Genomic DNA, 20258 nt, shown 5'->3' on the forward strand with positions numbered 1-20258 from the left:
TTAGGTGATGAACTCAGGCCTTGAATGGTGAGCTGTCAGGAATCTAACAGGAAGCAGAGGAGGGAAGCAACATTCCAGCAGAGGAGAGCATGAAAGATTCCAAAACATGGAAAATGGAAAGCACAAAACCTGTTCACTGAATAATGCCAGAAGCACTTGTCTAAAAGGGAACTGGGTATGTATTAGAGAAACTGAGTAAGTCCATTCTTCTTCAGGGCACAGGGAGTCACAGAAAGGTCTGGATTAGGCAAATAGAATGATCATAAATGTGCTTTGAGTAGAGTGATTAGGCTGTAACACATGGAATGGACTGGAAGTGGAAAAACGCTAGATCCCAAGAAAACAATTAAACAAGTAAGTGAATTGTGGGCAGGAGGTAAAAAGGATCTGAAACAGAGCAGTAAAAATGGAACAGAAACTTATGAATGTGAGAAAACTACATATAATGATCCCCTAATTTGTATTTTGAAACATAAAATATATATCCCCAATCCATCTACCTACTCCTGTCTTTATTACTACATTTTTAGTCTAATAAATCGCTAACATTACTTAACTTGAAATACTCCAATGGACTCCTAGTTGCTTTTCCAGCTTCCATTCTTACATCCACCTTTGCCCCACTGCACAGCAGCCATAATTATCTTCCTAGGTATCATGCCACTGCTCAATGTCCTCCAAAAGCTTCCTATTGCAATCGGAATAAATCCTTACTTTTTACTGTGGTCTACAAGACTGTTTGTCTGGCCTTTGCTCTCCTCTCAGATTTCCTTCTCTAAAGCACTTGCTCTAGCCGGCCTGACTTCTTTTTGCTCCTCTAAACACTGAGCTCATTTTCATTGACAAACTAACTTTGCCCTAGCTACTCCCTCTGTCTACATGTTCTTGCCCTAGTTCTTCACATGGCTGGCCTTTAAATTTTTTCACATCTCAGCTCAAATGTCATCTTCTCAAAGATGTCTTCTCCAATCACTATTCCTAAAGTAGCCATGCCACTGGCTACTCTCCTTCTAGCTATCTAGTTACTCTGCCTTATTTCTTCAGAACAATGATCACCCTCTGTAATTATCCTCTTTATCTATACATGCTTGTTGTCTCACCACTCTCCCCGACACCACACTAAAATATACAACCTGTGATGGCAGCACCCTATCTGTGTTATTCACCACTCCACTCTGTCCCCCACAGTGCAAAGGGCAATTATGGAACATAGCGATGCTCCATAAATACACATTTTTTAAAAAATTCTTATCACAAAGCTAGTAAACAAGTAACACTTTATAACCTTATCTGGGCTGTACTTCTTTTATTAGGAAATTCCTCACAGACTGAAATGAAAAACATATATTTTAGATCATGTAGTACCTTATAAAGATATAAATTTATACAAGCTATTCAGCTTTTACAATTAAATAATTTGGTGGACTTAAAATAAGACTGACCGCCTTACCTCACAAGCTAAGTATTTGCCAGAAAATTTATATAGAAATGACAAGGAGACTTAATCTAAATGTGGAGAGAGCCATGGGAGAGTCTTCAAGAGAAGAAGATATGGAACCCTCCTGTGATGGTTAATATTGAGTGTCAACTTGATTGGATTGAGGGATGCAAAGTATTGTTCCTGGGTGTGTCTGTGAGGGTGTTGCCAAAGGAGATTAAAATTTGAGTCAGTGGACTCAGAGAGGCAGCCCCATCCTCACTCTGGATGGGCACCATCTAATCAGCTGCCAGTGTGGCTAGAATAAAGCAGGCAGAAGAAGGTGGAAAGAGCAGGCTTGCTGAATCTTCCAGCCTTCATCTTTCCCCTGTGGTGGATGCTTCCTGCCCTCGAACACCAGACTCCAAGTACTTCAGGTTTTGGACTCTTGGACTTACACCAGCAGTTTGCCAGGGGCTCTTGGGGCCTTCAGCCATAGACTGAAGGCTGCACTGTCAGCTTCCCTACTTTTAAGGTGTTGGGACTCGGACTGGCTTCCTTGCTTGTCAGCTTGTAGATGGCCTGTTGTGGGACTTCACCATGATCATGTGAGTCAATACTCCTTAATAAACTCCTCTTTATATATGCACCTATCCTAATAGTTCTGTCCCTCTAGAGAATGCTAATCCATTTCCCTACTATGCTATCAACTACAGGGCCTCCTAGCTACCTTCTTTGGGTCACTGGTTTGCCATTTTAATTAAAATAAACTGGCAGAGATAAATTTTAAGAAAAACACTGTATGTGTGTGTACATATATATACACACACACACGTATGTGTATAATATACATATATCTATATGTATATGTATATATGTATCTGTGTATATATCTTGCATTTTTGTAAGAAAAAAACAGAAAATATAGGAGTTTTCAAGAACTAACACTTTCTTACATAACAAAGCAGAAATGTTCAAACTAAGTCACTAAAATGATGAAGAAATTCCCAGTATCACTGCTTGTTTGGTGTGGCTATCAGAGGTTTATTTTCCCCCTTTCTTGTTTGCTATTTCTTTAAGTCAATCTGGCCCTCATGGCCTCTGACTCTGTGACTCGGCACCAGCGCTGTGGCCCCTTCATTTCCATTTGATAATTGTAGAGAGATTAATTATAATCCTGCTCATTAGACAGATCAATCTGAAGTTGGCAAGTTTTTAAATATAACTACCTAGCATTTTAAAAAAGGGATGCCTTTACAGTTTAGTTAACAATATATACTGCACATTTTGTTTTTAAAAGGCCTGTTTACTACCACTGATTAACTATATACTTAAATTACTGAGGAAATTCCTTCTTCTGTTTTATTCAAATATTTACCGAGTGCCAGGACTCCTGTGTGCTAATACAATGGTGCTCTACTTTCTGCACCTATATACTAGGGAGACCAAGCGCTATCACCCATACCTCTGAGAGTAGCTTCCCTAACTGGGTTATTCCTGAGTTAACTGGATAACTCAAGCTAACCAAAATCATCCCAAACTTCCCACCCCATACCCTATTACCACTGCCAATTACCTGTGGTTTCATTTACTCTAAACCTGTGATTCCTCTGAATTATTTTCATTTTAAAGAAATTGTATTTGTTAAATATGTACTACAAACTTAGTAGTAGTTCATGTCATCTTATTATTCAGTACTTATAACTTGCAAAGAAATCAGTATCAGAGAGCAAGAGGCCTTGACATTATAACAGATTTAGTAGGAATTGAACTAGGAGTGGAACACACGGGCAAAGCTGCAGAAGTACTTGGAGGAAGCCACCAGAGATACTCACGATTCTGCACATACCTGGCTAATTCCAGATCCTAAGGATTACATTAAGTTTACTAACATTTATATAATGATTTATAGTTTAAAGTATAAACTTATCTAATTTACTACTATTCTGACAGATATTAATTAATCCTCAAATATCATAAGAGATGGTTACTATTATCCCCATTTAACACAAGAGGAAACTGAGAGGGAAAGATGTTGAAGTAATTTTCCCACATTTACAGCATCCGTTAGTTAGGACTCTATCTATGATCTTCTGACACAAATTCCATTTACTCCTCACCCTATGACTCAGAAAGATGCGGTCGAATATATCAAAGTTATGGACATTATGCTAAGTAAAAAATTACCCTTTTACATAGTAAATACTGAATAGACTGAGAGAAGAGATTGTTTGCAAACCTGAATAGCTTCAAGAGGAAGAGAAGTAAGGATAAGAATAACAGTTGTCATTTAACAAGTTTTAGCAAGTAACTTGGTTAGAAAGGGATTCAAATGCATAAAGCAAGGGATAAATTTTTCTGGCAATAAGATTATACAATATAACCTTAAAAAGATGCATATGACTTCAAATAATTGTTGGAAATTGATAAAACTTATTAAATATTATTGAAGATTATCAATATTATAAATGTAATTTACTTTTAAAAAGGGAACATAGATATCTGTATCGTTAGAGTAGAAAACAATCCTTATTATCACAATTTGTCAAAACAAGTTTGTTATTAACACAAATAGAATACTGCATTCAATTAAGTTGACTCTGCAGATTTTGTGTTTTGTTAAAATTAGAAAGAGGTAACAACAATTTGAATTATTGAAAGTAACATGTAAATAGTTCTACATACGTTCTTTTGACATCTTGTTCAATCATTGATCGAAGTTCTTTATCTTGGAAGAATTTGTTCCAAAGACTCTGAAATAAGGAAAACAATCTATTATATAGTCTCACACCTTTGTTTTACTTTTAGTGATTTCAATTTAATAATGTAAATAGTTAAATTTATTCTTCTCAGATCATTTCACATTGCAGATAGAAAACCTGAGACTGGGGTAATTTTTATTAAAATCTAATTTAATCTCAGAAACACATCTTTATTCTAACATCAATTTTTCCAGTTTGATATTACCATATAAAGTCAGCCCTCCTTATCTGCAGGTTCCACAACAAAAATCCAACCGTGGATCAAAAATATTGGGAAAAAATAAAAAATAGCAATACAACAATAAAAAAATACAAATTAGAAAACACAGTATAACAACTTTATTTAGCATTTACAATCTATTAGGTATTATGAGTAATCTAGAGATTATTTAAAGTATACAGGAGGATGTACACAGGTTTTATGGAAATACTTATGCCATTTTATATAAGAAACTTTATCATCTGCAGATTGTAGTGCCCATGAGGAGCCTGGAACCAATCTCCTGTGAATAATGAGAAACTAGTGTATATTGTCAACATTTTTATTATCTATATAAAGTGAACAATACTTTTCACTGCCATATGCTACTGCTACTACCCCTGTAACAATAGAAAGGTGCTTGGATTACAGCAGGACTCATGGGCCAACTGTCCCCAGCTTGAATCTGACCTGAATTCCCAATGCACTAAGAAAGATGGGTTAAGTTTTTCTACAGAGCTTGGTTTTATAATCCAGTAGGTTTTTATATACATTTTAAAATGTGAATTTAAGGGAAAGTTTTTAAAAATTACTCAATATTTTATGTTCTTATACCAAAGAGTCTATAAATACTTACGTATTGGGAAAGAGAAATGCTAACCCTATGTATTAAATGGAAAAAATGTGTTTTTAGGTAAATAGGCAAAAATTAGAGCACTCACACTTTTAAAGTTACATAATATCTTGAAAGTAGTAATCCTTGTCTTCACTGGAATATGAGTAGAAGTAGATCTGATTTTTTAAAAACTTCTTCATAGACTCACTACAAAGGGTTACTTCTTTCTTCCTGAGAGCTAGCCCTGCTAAGTGAGCCCTTCTTTATTTTCACAATGAAGGGAGGCTTTCCTTAGCTACCAGATTCCCCACTGCAACCCTGATAAAAGTTCTATTCTCATCTTTATGCTCTTATATTTTTACAGAATCCCGAGATTTTTTTGTACTGCCATTTCACAGAAATAGATCATAAATTTTCTACAACACAGTATGTATGTATATATATATATATAATGTAAAATCATTTCTACCAGGTTTTAGGTGGTACTGTATGTGGAATAAAGAAAATAGTTAGCATGAAATATATTGCTTGCATGGTGATTGGCAACCAGTCATATAAACAAATTCTTAGCAGCAAAAGAGTTTAAGACATGAACAAAGACGAACTTTACCCCTTCATCCTGTGAAAGAGGATTATTGATCATCAAATCTTGTTGGCCAACAACTTTCCTCGGGTTGGTAATATGCTAGTAAAGAAAGAGAAAACACACACACAAGGATCAGAGGCTACTGGACTTTAAAGTGTACATAAGAAAACAATTACGTTAATTAAATATACTATTTACTTACTATTTCTTTAATGTTGCTATACCATGCTCTTAATTCTTCAATTCTACTTATCCATTGACTTTTGTCTTGAGGAAGAACACAAAGAAATAGCTGTCAAGAAAAACAGAAGAAACTTTTATAAAAATCTTAAGATATAAAATGTGAAACTATGCCAAACTGAACCACCTGAACATTGAAAGACATAATATTCATGATATTTCATATTCATATCATCATTTCAATTCCTACCAATTTCTGTTTGGAGAGATTTAAGAAATATATAATCACAAAATTCAAAAAGTGAACAAAGGCCAAAAAGCAAGATAACAAAAGCTACACCACAAAACAGAATCAAGCTCCCCTTCAGATTCACATTAAAAAGGAAGAAAAATTCATTGAGGTTCAAATATAATTCACATTTTACATTCTAGTCTTAATGGGAGTAGTAGGGGGTTATTAGGGAGCACAAAGTCAGATTAGTAATTGCTACATTTAAAGTTTTGTTTTAAAACAAGCTAGTAAAAGATAGTGAACAACAGTCTCACTGAGGGCATAGCCTGAAACATGAAAGCATTCCTTCTACAGAAAAAAAATGTAATTTAAAGCTGGCAGTCAGCTTATGAAAATAACAAACATTCTTAAAATGACAAATTTGATTTAATTTAGTTTAATACAATATTAAAATAAAATTGGATTTAGGTTTATTTTTAACAAATGAAAGATAGTAAAAGTTAAACAACAGGGAATGGGGGTGGGGCACAAATACTTGTACATAAATATTCTAGCAGCAGGTCTCCTGCCTTTAATGCCTGCATCTAAAAGAAGAAAAGTGTATTTTAATTATTAAATCTAAATTACTGAACCTAAAACTGTCTAATACAGTATGTGTTTTTGTCTTTACTTGCACACTCAGTATGCTTAATTTATGCAGATAACCCTAAAAACTTATGATAGAATTCATTCTAGAAATGAGTCTAAACCTAAATAAATTCACGTTTAGAAAACAAAAACAAACAATATTTCAAAGCAATTAAAAAGATAACTATAGATTATTATTATTAGTTTTGGTAATCAGTGGTCCTTTTCCTCTAAAGGAGAGTGATCCGATTTCCTTCCACTTCTTGCCACCCCTCACTACTAAAAGAAATGTGAAAAATATTTTCCTGCTGCCATTTATGAAGAAAAAAGGGAAGATAACTAAATGAGGGCTTGATATAATAGGAACCTAAAAGTTAACCCCCAACCACTGCCTTTTCTTGCAAATCTTCAAGAATTTCTGCAAAAGCCTCTGGGGAGTGTAAAACTGTTGTTCTCAATTTGGCACCATCAAAACAGTTGAAAAGATAGTTATTTTATATGACTCTTTTACCATTATCACTTACTCAGGACTAAGGTAGTTCAACCTTATTAGTAAATGTCCTATGAAAGATAAACATAGATGGTCAAAATAATGGGAGTGAAGTCTCTTGGAAAATTCAGTGATCCCCTGCATGGCTAATATTCCAGGGCATCAGGTAATGTGTTGATATATTGCAACCAGAAACTGTAAATAAATATTTTCTTCTTACCTTCCAGCAAATGCTGCGGAACCTGCTGCTTCTCAGCTGCCCATTAATCCCCTTCTGCCTTATTGTTGCCAAGTAATTGTTGTTTACAAATAGTTCTTCCCATTCTTTCCTATATGAAAGAAACCAAAGCATGAGAATCCTTTTGTTAAAATTCCTCTGCTTGGAGAGAAGTTCTACGGGAAATTAATTTTAAGTAAGTCTAAAAAATGCAACTTTTAAAACATATATATTTGGTTGTGTACTGTCTCTGAATGCATGGCTGTCTTTTTGGACACAGTTCTTCTGTAGATTTAATGAATATGTAGATAGCTATAATTACGCCAGCTACTGAAATTCATAATGTCTATGGAGGCTATTCCATTTCCTCTAAAATGTTGATAGTACAGTTCAGTGAATAAACAAGAAAAAAATGAATAATATAAATATAAGACTGTTTTAGCCAATGACAAAAACATACCTGCTCCAAAAATATGCAACAAAGAAGTGTAATGTTGATTATATTAGCTTCTCATGTGAAATACCTGTTTAAATGAACCAATTTCTCTTTAATGTCAGGCTGGACAGTAAAGTATAATAGAAGACTACTTTAACTGTTAGTGCTGCTTACTACTGAAATTGCAACTTCTTTCTACATGATCAGTTTTAAAATTTTAACAGGTGTGGGCAAATTTGAAAAAAACATCAAAAAATTAAAAAGCCTCACTGTAAAAACTGTTAAAGGCAAGCTTGAGTACCTTGCAGTACCTATGGCTGAGTAGATAAACAACTGAAATATGCCTCCCAGGCATGCAGACACCAGGGGCCTAACACCTGTGCCTCATTAATATACAAGTAAATCTGTTCTACTGGGAAACAATTGGAAATTAATTGTCCTAAACCATTTACTGAGTTTGAATAAAGGAATTAGACCTATATTCCCTGCATCTTGCACCAAACTAAACATTAAGAATCACTTGAGTAAAGGCTACTGAGATTAGCTTTATGAAATTTCTCCCAAATTCCATCGTATCACAATAAAATTTACATATAACTTAACATTTATTATCAAAGCTGACACCCTGACGGCAATACCTTAAGAGAGATTTCTGAAAAAAGAAAGCCACTAAAACCCTCAATCATTCTTCTGTTACATACACGTGCGGTTGTCACTGGCTGGACCCTACTCATTTTGAGAAAGGATAATCTTGCATACTATGCTTAGAGTAACGAACTGTACACAAAAATTTCAAAATTTGACCATGGGACAAAATGCATCTTCTCCAGAAGAGAAGTTCCATAAGAGTGACCAAAGACAATGACACATTCCCTACTGCCACCAGCAGAACTTCCAGCTTTAACCCAGTAGTGTTGTGATCCTCAATCACAACAAGCCTTCTGCCAATAGTGGTTTCTGGCTAAGATTGCTAAATGAGACACACATTCCAACCCATGCTGGAAGAAATGCATTTCTATCACCACTCCACAAAAATTTCTTATTCTCATCACTCTATTAGTTTAAAAAATTTAGCTTTACTTTAATTTGTACCCTTTGCCCATTTTAAGCAGTACAGGATAGTGGTTAAGAGAATGGACATCAGAGGCACATGCTTGGGATCAGAAAGACAGCTGTGCAGTAAGGAAAGCTATACAGCTCACTAGTTACTTACTAGATGTGCAAGCATGGGCAAATTTCTTAACCTCTCTGTGCCTCGGTTTCCTCATCTGTAAAATGGAGTAATAACAATCTACTTAAAGGAATTATTATGAGAATTTCAAAAATACATGAAAAGCCCTCAGAAGACTATCCAACACACACACACACTTTTTAAAAAAGAGACAAGGTCTCACTTGGTCATCAGGATGGAGTACAGTGGTGCAATCACAGCTCACTTTAGCCTTGAACTCCTTGGGCTCAATCAATCCTCCCACCTCAGCCTCCACTGTAGCTGAGGCTACTCAGGAGGGACCACAGGCACACACCATCACACCTGGCTAATTCTGTAACTTTTTGTAGAGACTGGGTATTCCTATGTTGCCCAGATTGGTCTACAAAGGGCCTCAAGCGATTCTCCCTCCTCAGCCTCCCAAAGTGCTGGAATTACAGGTATGAGCCAGTGTGCCCAAGTCCTATACTTTTAAAAATTAATATTTTTGTTAATAATACTGCTTTTATTTTAGTGTGCCTTATTACTGATTAAAGAGAAAAGTTTTTCATACATTAAAGACATCATGCCTTCATCAGCCAATTTTTTAACCCAATTGTCTTAATTTTCAATACATTGAAGCTTTTTAAATTTGTGTATAATTAAGATCTAACATTATTTTCTCTTATTGATCCTTCCATTGTTTTCTCTTGCTTAAGTAATTCTTAGCCACTCCAACACCAAATAAATATTCACTGAAATTTTGTGGGGCTTTTTTCCCCATTTTAATCCATTTTTATTACCTAAAATATTCTAAATATGTCCTATTTCCAAGTAATTACGCATATATACTGATATCTCATAATGTTCAAACTTTGTTTTTGTCTAGTTTTTAGCAATATTCAAAGATGAGATTAGCAATGAGTACCTTAGAGGAGTAGAGGCATACCTCATTTTATGTCACTTCATTTTACTGCACTTCACAGGTACTGCATTTTAATAAATTGAAGGTTTGTGGCAACCTTGCATTGAGCAAGTCTATCAGCATGTGCTCACTTCATGTCTCTTGTGACATATTTTGATAATCTTCACAATATTTCCAACTCTTTCATTATATCTGTTATGGGGATATGTGATCAGTGATCTTTGATGTTACTATTGTAACTGTTATGAAGCAAAATGAACCACAACCATATAAGACAGTGAACTCACTGATAAATGTTGTATGTGTTCTGGCCATACCACTAAACAGTCCCTTGTCTCTCTCCCTCTCCTTGGACCTCCCTAATAATGCTACAATGGCCTGGTACTGTTCAAGTGAAAAGAAGAGTCATAGGTCTCTTAATTTAAATCAAAACCTAGAAATGATTAAGCTTAGTGAGGAAGGTATATCTAAAGCCAAGTTAGACCAAAAGCTTAGTCTCTGGCACTAAACAGGTAGCCCAGTGGTGAACGCAGAAAAAAAAAAAGTTCTTGAAGAAACTCAAAAGTGCTACTCCAGTGAACTCATGAATGATGAGAAAGCAAAACAGTCTTACCGCTGATACAGAGAAAGTTTGAGTGGTCTGGATAGAAAATCAAACTAGCCACAATATTCCCTAAAGCCAAAACCTAATCCAGAGCAAAGCCCTAACTCTCTTCAGTTCTGTGAAAGCTGAGAAAGGTGAGGAAGCTGCCAAAGAAAAGTTGGAAGGTAGCAGAGGTTGGTTCATGAAGTTTAAGAAAAGAAGCCATCTCCACAACATAAAATTGCAAAGTGGAGCAGAAAGTGCTGATTGAGAAGCTGCAGTAAGTTACACAGAAGATCAAGCCAAGATAACTGCTGAAGGTAGCTACAATAAACAATAGATATTCAATGTAGACATAACAGCCTTCTATTGAAGGAGGATGCCATCTAGGACTTTCACAGCTAGGGACGAGAAGGCAAGGCCTGGTTTCAGAGCTTCAAAGGACAGGCTGTTCTCTTGTTACAGGATAATGCAGCTGGTGACTAAACTGAAGCCAATCTTTAACCATTCTGAAAGTCCTGGAGACCTTAAGAATTATGCTAAATCTACTCTCCTTGTGCCTATAAATGGAATAACAAAGCCTGGATGATAGCACATCTGTTTGCAACATAGTTTACAGAATATTTTAAGTCCATTTTTGAAAACTATCGCTCAGGAAAAAAAAAGATTCCTTTCAAAATATTATTGTTCACTGACAATACACCTCATCACCCAAGAGCTCTGATGGATATGTACAAAGAGATTAATGTTGTGTCCATGTCTGCTAACATCCATTCTGCAGCCCATGAAGTGGGGAGTCATTTCTAATTTCAAGTTTTATTATTTAAGAAATATATTTCATAGGCTATAGCTGCCATATGATAGTGATTTCTCTGACAGATCTGGGCAAAGTAAATTCAAAATCTTCTGGTAAGGATTCACCATTCTAGATGTCATTAAGAACATTAGAGATTCATGGGGAAAGTCAGAATAGCAACATGAACAAGAGTTTTTAAAAGGTGATTCCAATCCTCATGGATGACTTGGAGGGGTTTCAAGACTTCAGTGGAAGAAGTAACTGTAGATGGGGAAAAATAACAAGAAATCTAGAATTAGAAGTGGAACCTGAAGATGTGCTTAACTGCTATAATCTCATAATAAAACTTAAATTAGGAGTTGCTTCTTATGAATCAACAAAGAAAGTAGTTTCTTGAGATGGAATCTACTGCTGGTGAAGATGCTGTGAATATTTTCAAAATGATATCAAAGAATTTAGAATATTTAATAAACTAAGTGAGAAAGCAGCTGTATGGTTTGAGAAGACTGAGTCCAATTTTGAAACAAGTTCTACTCTGGGTAAGATGCTGCCAAACAGAATCTCATGTTACAGAGAAATCTTTATTGAAAAGAAGAGTGAATCTATGTGGCATATTTCACTGTTGTCTTTTTTTTAAGGAATTTCAACAGTTACCTCCAACCTTCAGCAACCACCACCCTAACAAGTGGGAAGCCATCAACCACAAGGCAAGACCCTCTACCAGCAAAAAGATTAAGAACTGCTGAAGGCTCAGATGATCCTTGGCATTTGTTTTTTTTTTTTGCAATAAGGTATTTTTAATTAAGGTATATATATTTTTTAGATATATGCTATTGCATACTTAATGGATGACAGTATAGTGTAATCATAACTTTTACATGTACTAGAAAACAAAAAAAATCATGTGACTCACTTTATTGCAATAGTTGCTTTATTGCAGTTGTTTGGAACTGAATCCGCAATATCTCTGGGGTATGTATACACGTCTCAAAAACCATCAATATATTTAAATAGCTTGTAGTCTGTGAACAACAAGCACAGATCTCAAATGTGCAACGTTTTGAACCCAGAAGGAATCATAATTTGAGACACCATGCAGTTCTGTGGACTGAAAACACAAAGTATTCCAGATAAGAGAGGGAAGTATGAAGCAATGACTCCTCCAGTCTTTTCCAAAATCAGCTCCTATTCACAAGTACTAAGAAATTGTAAAAGTACAGGCACAGCTGGTGGCTAGATTCATTGCCATCTTGTCAAGTTAAGCAGGCTTTTAAGGTCAAGTTACATACTACTTATGTAATGAAGGATAATTATTTGTTAGCTTAAATAAGACCCTGTACCTTGATTACGGTGTTGGTACAGGGAAAAGAAGACTGAGGCATGTGAATTGGAAACATTATCTCTGAAATTTACAATCATTTAAATTTATTCATGGGTACTTACAGTTCTAATTAAGGCATAACATCTCAAACTGATGAACAGCTCTAACAACAGAGGAGCATAAAGGCCACAAAATAATAAATTAATTGTCTTTCGTTTCTATTGAATAGTGTTTCATCAATAAACTGTAACACAGAGTAAATATAAACATTTATTAATTGCCTACTATGTGCTTAGCACTCACAGGCATATTTTTTAAAACATACAAAGTTAAAAAGAGTGGACAGATGGATGTGTAAACCAATAATAAAATGATTACTGCAAAGCACTCTGGTAGTACAGAGGGGAAAGAAATGGTTTGATACTTCAAAATTAAAACTTAGGATATAAAATAACAGTAGCACCATAGCCACTGAAATACTACTGCAAAGAATTGAGCTAATCAAACATTAAACAGATTCCAGAGGGTAAACTGCTGAAAGGTTTAGCCCTTCTAGGGGAGAGGGATCAAAATGAAGGTTTTTTTACAATCACAAATATGAATGGTAGGCCTGCTCCTGAAGTTGGAGGAAGACATGATTAACAACAGAAAATATTAAGTGAAATATTTGTTTAATTAAGAAAAAAGAAAAAGTAGTTGCTAAACTTATTCTTACATAAAAAATATATATTTACAATGTGCCTGAAAAGCAAAAATCTGACAATAATGCCATCGAAATGCTTTTAAAAGACCCACTTATGATATAATATTTTAGGTAAATCACTTAGGGTATATATTTTTAACCCCTCTTTATGAATGAGGAAAGTAAGGTTCAGAAAAATTAAATAACTTGTCAAGAGAATAAAGAAATGGGAAATAGGAAAGACATCTTTCTGGAATAACATGGAAGTAACCACTAAAGGGAAACATGATTCTCCAGACACCAAGAGCAAAAATGACCTCTGGCAACAAGGCAAGATAGAAATATACCCTTGTTTTCTTCCTCAGATTTTTAGTTTTTGAATATCAAGTCCATGTACATGCAGATAACTTTTTACTAGTTGGACTGAGAAGTTAACAACAGTCCCTGTGAGTAGTTAAGAACCTGGGTGTTCAGGTGTGTAAAACCTTAAATGGAATGGATTAGCCACCTGGACCTTGAAGATTTCCTCAACAAAGCATTAGTGCCATCTAGTGGCAATTACTCTATCTTGCAGATACTTGGTCCCTGAAAACAATCAGCATCTAAGCAAGGAAAGGTGAAGATGAGTAGGTTTCATTTCTCAGGCCAATGTTAATAGATCAGTACTGGCTGCCTTGGAAGCACCATGCTGAGAAGGACTCTGAGCTTACTCGTGTGCTCCTCAGGAAAGAACACTGTAACTTATTAAATATGTAGGCCATGAGGGATGCAATTATTTCTCAAAAAATAAAGTCAACTTCTGCAGCAGGAATCGATACCTTCCCTCTAAGAAGACCTATTTGGGTAGTTAAGCTTCCTGCAATGGCTATTTTGACATGGAAAGCAATTAGAATATGCAGTGTATAAATACAGCTGATGATTATAATGAGATTATCTATTTGTAATTATATATTTTAATATATAATTAAATAGTAGTTTCCCAAGATATGCTCATAACATTGGTGTGAAACTAGTATCTTCTAAATTTGTTAATATCTTCTAAATTTAATAGTTGAAATACCTTTATAACCTACATGATGACTAATAAATGTCTAAATTATGTGCTAATTTATGACTAGAAGGCTTCTGAATCATTGTCCCAAATGGTGATACACTACAGAAAACACTAATTTTACACTGTATAGGTTTATATGATGGTTTCTATCCCATTTTTAAGCTTAACGTGGAAAGGAAACAATGTGTTTGTGGGCTAACTTAAGAAATCCAAACGACTACAATAATAGCAAAGAGTTCAGGGCCTACATATAGTTTAAGACTAAAGATCTCTAATCGTTGGTTAAGAGGAGCTACTTAGGCTTCTACTGACAATGAAATTGCTGAGTGGTTAAGAGAAGGGATTCTCACCTTGGGGAAAGCAAACAAGTCACAGACAGTGGAAGAAAAAAGAGAGAAGGTAGAAAGATGCTTCTAGCTCTCTGGGAGGTATAGTGATAGGGAAGTACAGCAGACGGAGCTGTCAGAGATGACCATGGAGTTTACAAGGTCAGCCAGCCAACCAGATCATTTCATTGCAATTCTGAGTAGTAAGATAATAGAACAAAGCGGCTACAGCAGGATGAAGCAGGATTTAAGCAGGATTAGATCAGGGTTAGATGGGTAGAATATCTGAAGCTGAGGTAGTAAAAGGTAAGAAAGCTGAACTTGATTCAAAAAGATTTATACAATTTCATAATCCTAAAGTGCATGCCAATATTTTTAAAAATTGCCATATTTAGTATCATCACATTTATTTTATCAAAAAGGAGCCAGTAAATTTTTGAATCTGTTTCTAATCTATATCAAAATACATTAGCGAAAGATTTCTGTCAATGCAAGGACTGTACCATAATTCCAGTATTACGTTTAAGAGTATATACTTTTAAGCCATTTTAAAGGTATGATTTTGAAAATACTATTCAAATAGAACAAGTAACACCTAACTTAAAATCAATGGAAATATGAAAAGTGTAAATTAGGTATGTCAGCATAAGACTGTAAAGTGTGGCACCAGATATGGGTAAGCTACATTAGGACTGCAGGTGCCAAGATCAACCAGATAAACACTGATGTTATCTATAATTACCTCATTTTTAGCTTAAATCACAGGTAATGAGGGAACTCACAGGTCTCTAAAAGGCAATTAGAAACTGTACTGGCTTTTTTGCTTCCTGTACCACGAATTTTCTAAAACTTACTTTTATTTAAAGCTTTTTTCTCCTCCATAATGAAACATCAGGGCATATCTCTTATACATAAATATATATAAAAAAACAGAATGCACAATTACACACAAGCTTAAAATGTATTTCTTCATATGTCTAGGTAAAACATGTTATCATATGATAAGGCTCCAGTGAAATACAGGTAAAGAATAGTTCATTGCCTAGAGGTTCGTTAAAATTACGATAATGTTTTGATTCAGGTTTGAATTGAACTTTAAATTGAGAAACCTTGAGCCTTCACCTTAGTTTTCACAGGAACACAAAGAACTGAGTTAAAACAGTTAGGGACTGTCAAATATAATACTCTCCTTTTTATTATTTTATTTATTTACATATTTTTTGAGACAGAGTCTCACTCTATCGCCCTGGCTGGAGTGCAGTGGCGCTATCTCTGCTCACTGCAAGCTCCGCCTCTGGGGTTTGCACCATTCTCCTGCCTCAGCCTCCCCAGGTAGCTGGGACTACAGGCACCTACAACCACGCCCAGCTAAATTTTTTGTACTTTTAGTAGAGACGGGGTTTCACTGTGTTAGCCAGGATGGTCTCGATCTCCTGACCTCATAATCTGCCTGCCTTGGCCTCCCAAAGTGCTGGAATACTCTCTTTTTTAAAGGAAAAAACAAAACAAAAACAAACAAACAAAAAAAACACAGGTATTATTTTCTTAAAAATACAGTGTGTAAGAGCTTCCAAATCCAGGGTCATATTAAAGTAGGTAAACTCAATAATCATACTTTAAAAAAGGAAACCAAGAAAAGCAGTATCACAAACTTTTCGATTTTATAACAAGCTTTTCATTTTTAATTGTATTAATAATTTAAATATACAATAAAGATAATTAGATTACTAATCAAAGGACTGGCATTTACAAATGAAGTGAGAAAAGGATCCTATACCAGACAATCTCTGTGAAGTTGTCTGGAGTAGGTATATTTTACATTCCATGGTTTACTCATGCTTCCTCTATAATTAATAAGGAAAAAATCCTCTCCCTGCAGACCTTTCCTACCTTCTTCCCACCCTCACCTCACCTCATTTACTTTGATATTTGCGATAACTGGCAAGGGCTTGATATCTAACATTCTGTAACATGATAAAGAATTTGCCTCACAGTCTGCAAATACAAGCCAATACTGTAAAGGAAAGGCTGGTAGAATAGAGAATAAATTACTTTCCAGTTATTTTAAATAGGCATTTATTTAGCAAAACCTGATGTCCTAATTAAAAGTCAATCCTATGACTTAAAGCATGTTTTCCAATAGTGTGTTGACTAACAGGGTATTACGAAACAGAAACACATGTGCGCTTAAATACTTTCTCTAAGAAATATTAAAATCAATTATATTTTAACTGAATCCATCGTTCACTTGACAACCTCTGGATGAGCGCTAAGCAAGTAAACTTTCTGAGATGACAGAAATGTTCTACATCTGACTCCCCAATATGGTAAGCACTGACCACACATAGTCACTAAGCAGTTAAAATATGGCTAGTTGCAGCTGAAGAACTACGTACTGTATTTTATTTTAATTAATTGAAATCCAAATTTAAATAGCTTCATATTGCCAGTAGTTCCCATATTGGACAGGGAAGCTTAAAATGTTAAGGATGGCAACAATTCACTCATACACATTCAATTTTTAAAGTAACAAGTATAAAGTTTCAAGGGACATAAATATACAAGTGATGCATACTCATATATAACTGGGGAAAGAAAACAAACATTAAAAGTTAAATAATACATGTGGTTAAATAAATCAACTTAATTCCATAAGAGAGGTAACGTAGTATATAATTATTCTAAATAAATGGTGCTACTAATAAGACTATTAGGTATGGATATAATCTTTTCTTTTTCTTTCCCATGTCTATCTCATTGACTCTCCCCGTGGTTCCTATCACTGCCTTCCCCTGCCTCCACCCACATCCCTCTTCTCACACACATACCTGAAAGTTAGAAAGGCAAATCTTTAGTGATGCCAGTGTTATTTCTATTGGTTACCCCAAAATGGTCAATGCTGGAAAGAACTAGACCCAAGATTTGGATCACAAACCTAATATAATCATATTCAGCAACAGGCTGGCCAAACCTGGATTGGACAATTTAAAATGAAGATAAATGGGCCATGGGATAAACTTTTGTTTAAAGTCAATTAAGTATTTTAAGTACTGCTTCCCTGTGGTAAGGTGGGGGGAAGGGCAAGAAGACAACAGTAGTTATTTTGGAGATTATAAGTTTATTACTGTGAACTGAACAAAATACACATGAGAAGTTTGTGTCTAGATCTATGAAAGTTGAGCTATGCTGTTCAAGAGAACTTTAAGATTTAGAAGTATTTTTTTTTTAATTGGAATGAGGTTTAAGATACAGTGTTCAACTACCCTGGTTTGGTTCTAATGGGTTGAGACACTTGGGCACGTCATCTGCATTAGTTTCCTAATCTGAAAAGGTAGCCTGGAAGAGTCTTTGAAATGCCTTGAGATTATGTCAACCAAACTCCTTCTATGTCTCTCTCAGAACATAACATCTATAATCATGGAATGAAAATTATATCCGTATGTTCAGATACAAGGACATCTTTTACATTTCAAATATTCTGTCATTTGCAGGTTATTTTTTATTCCATAGCAGTTTTATTGATTTTCTTCATATTCCTAGGTACATAATACTCATTCTGAATTGTATCATTATCAATTATTTCATAATTAGTTTTGTGTGATTTAAAGATTTTTAACCCTCAGTTAAAATTTTTGATCATCGATTCAAATATATCAAACATCACTGGGTGCAGTGGCTTATGCCTGTAATCCCAACACTTTGGGAGGCTGAGGCGGGTGGATCATCTGAGGTCAGGAGTTCAAGACCAGCCTGGCCAACATGGTGAAACTCCCCGCTCTACTAAAAATACAAAAATTAGATGAGCACAGTGGTGCACACCTGTAATCCCAGCTACACAGGAAGATGAGGCATGAGAATCACTTGAACCCAGGAAGTGAAGGTTGCAGTGGGCTGAGATGGCCCTCTAGCCTAAGCAACAGAGTAAGACCCCATCTAATAAAAAAAAAAAAAAACCTATGATATATTGAATTTTTAAACTTTAGTACTATAAAATAGCAGTTCATGTAAAGTAACACTGTCACCACAATGAAATAGATACATATGTAAATACTGATGTTGTATGGGTCACATCACATTAGCTGTCTTCATAGGTAACAGCATAATTTTGTCACTGATGACTAAGTTCAAATGGGAAAGCTGTCAAAATCAAAATGAAGTCACTTGTGTCAAACCCTAACAAAAGTACAGTTGGCCCTCCATACATGAGATTCTGCATTCATGGTTTATACCAACCACGGACTGAGACTACAGTATTCTAAGGACGCCAAACTCATGGATACAGAGGGGCTGATTTTTCCTATCTTTTCCAATTCCACAGAGCTGTCTGCTGGACTTTGGTATCCATGGGGGTCCTGGAATCCACCCCCAAGAATACTGACAGATAACCATAAATAAAGACAGGTTTAGAAAGAAGAGCCCTCATGCACACACGCAGAAGAAATATTACAAAGACTCTCTGAAGGGCTCTTATACACATACGTCTGTAACAAAAACTTTTGCCAATAACTTTCTAAACTGCAGTTTGCTACATGAGTACAAGGATAGCTAGCTGATGTACAAGAACACTTGCCAGACAAACTGTCTCCATTAATGAACTGGTGTTAGCTCCTGCAATAAGCCCCTGTAACCAAAGTTCTCTGTTTCAAAATAAATTGTGTGTACTTTCCTCTCTTGTCTTTAAAAGCTTCCCCTTCCTTCAACCTCTTTGGATATGCCTAAGGTTCCCAAGGCCTGCATATCCCAGATGTGCAAATCCTCTAATAAACTCAGCATCTTTGGAGAATCTCTGTGTTTTTGACGAACTGAAACTTACCCATTCTAATATACCGCAAAAGAAATCTAAAAGAATGCATTGCTGAAGAGTGGAAAATGAAGATCATCTTTGTACATGTTGCTCGCCTCCCTGAAACTCCTGCCCCAGCTAGAACACCTGGCAAACAGATTTTCCTCCTAACACCCACCATCCCAACCATTTGGTCTTCCCCTGGTTCTGTTTTTTGTTTTGTTTTTATTTTTGTCTTGAGACAGGGTCTTGCTCTGTCACCAAGGCTGGAGTGCAGTGGCATGATCACAGCTCACTGCAGCCTCAACCTCCCAGGCTCAAGTGATTGTCCCACCTGAGCCTCCTGAGTAGGTGGGACTAGAGGCATGCGCCACCATGCCTGGCTAATATTTTTTAAATATTTATTTATTTATTTGCCTGTTTGTAGAGATGAGGTCTTGCTTTTTGCCCAGGCTGGTCTTCAACTCCTCAGCTCAAGTGATCCTCCCGCCTCAGCCTGTTGGGATTACTGGTGTAAGCCCCTGCACCTGGCCTTCCCCTAGTTCTTGATAAATGCCTCCATTATCATACCAGTCATCCTCTATGTTAGTTGCTTCCATGTTTGTCTCCCTGCTAGATCATGAGTGCCCCAAGGGCAGGGTCTGTGTTTAATTCCTCTTTGGGTCTTGAAGGTTTAGCACACTGGTTTGTCTATAATGGGAGTATAACAATACATAATGATGGAATATAAGTTAGCTCCCTTGAACAAAAAAAAATAAAGATATAGACAAACATCGAAAAAGCACTTGTGAAAAAGCTCTGGATTAAAAATAAAATGGGGAAATACAATTATTAACC

The 20258-nt window shown here is 35.6% G+C and overlaps 1 protein-coding gene across 7 annotated transcripts in view; it reads right to left on the reverse strand.

Moving 5' to 3' along the window:
- The window catches only part of TBC1D5 (TBC1 domain family member 5), a 581319-nt gene that overhangs the window by 237564 nt on the left and 323497 nt on the right, over positions 1–20258 (reverse strand). For 6 of the 7 annotated variants that reach the window (XM_030816874.1, XM_030816879.1, XM_030816878.1 and 3 more), the window contains 4 exons: positions 7330–7438; positions 5783–5872; positions 5605–5679; positions 4103–4170 (listed from right to left, as the gene is read on the reverse strand). In XM_030816874.1, the coding sequence (XP_030672734.1) occupies positions 4103–4170; positions 5605–5679; positions 5783–5872; positions 7330–7438 (342 nt within the window). Of the gene's footprint in view, positions 1–4102; positions 4171–5604; positions 5680–5782; positions 5873–7329; positions 7439–12168; positions 12239–20258 lie in introns of those variants that run through there. The other variant, XM_030816881.1, reaches the window with a different exon arrangement.

Source organism: Nomascus leucogenys, chromosome 8 (genome assembly GCF_006542625.1).
Source record: "Nomascus leucogenys isolate Asia chromosome 8, Asia_NLE_v1, whole genome shotgun sequence".
In the NCBI taxonomy this organism is placed as follows: Eukaryota; Metazoa; Chordata; class Mammalia; order Primates; family Hylobatidae; genus Nomascus; species Nomascus leucogenys.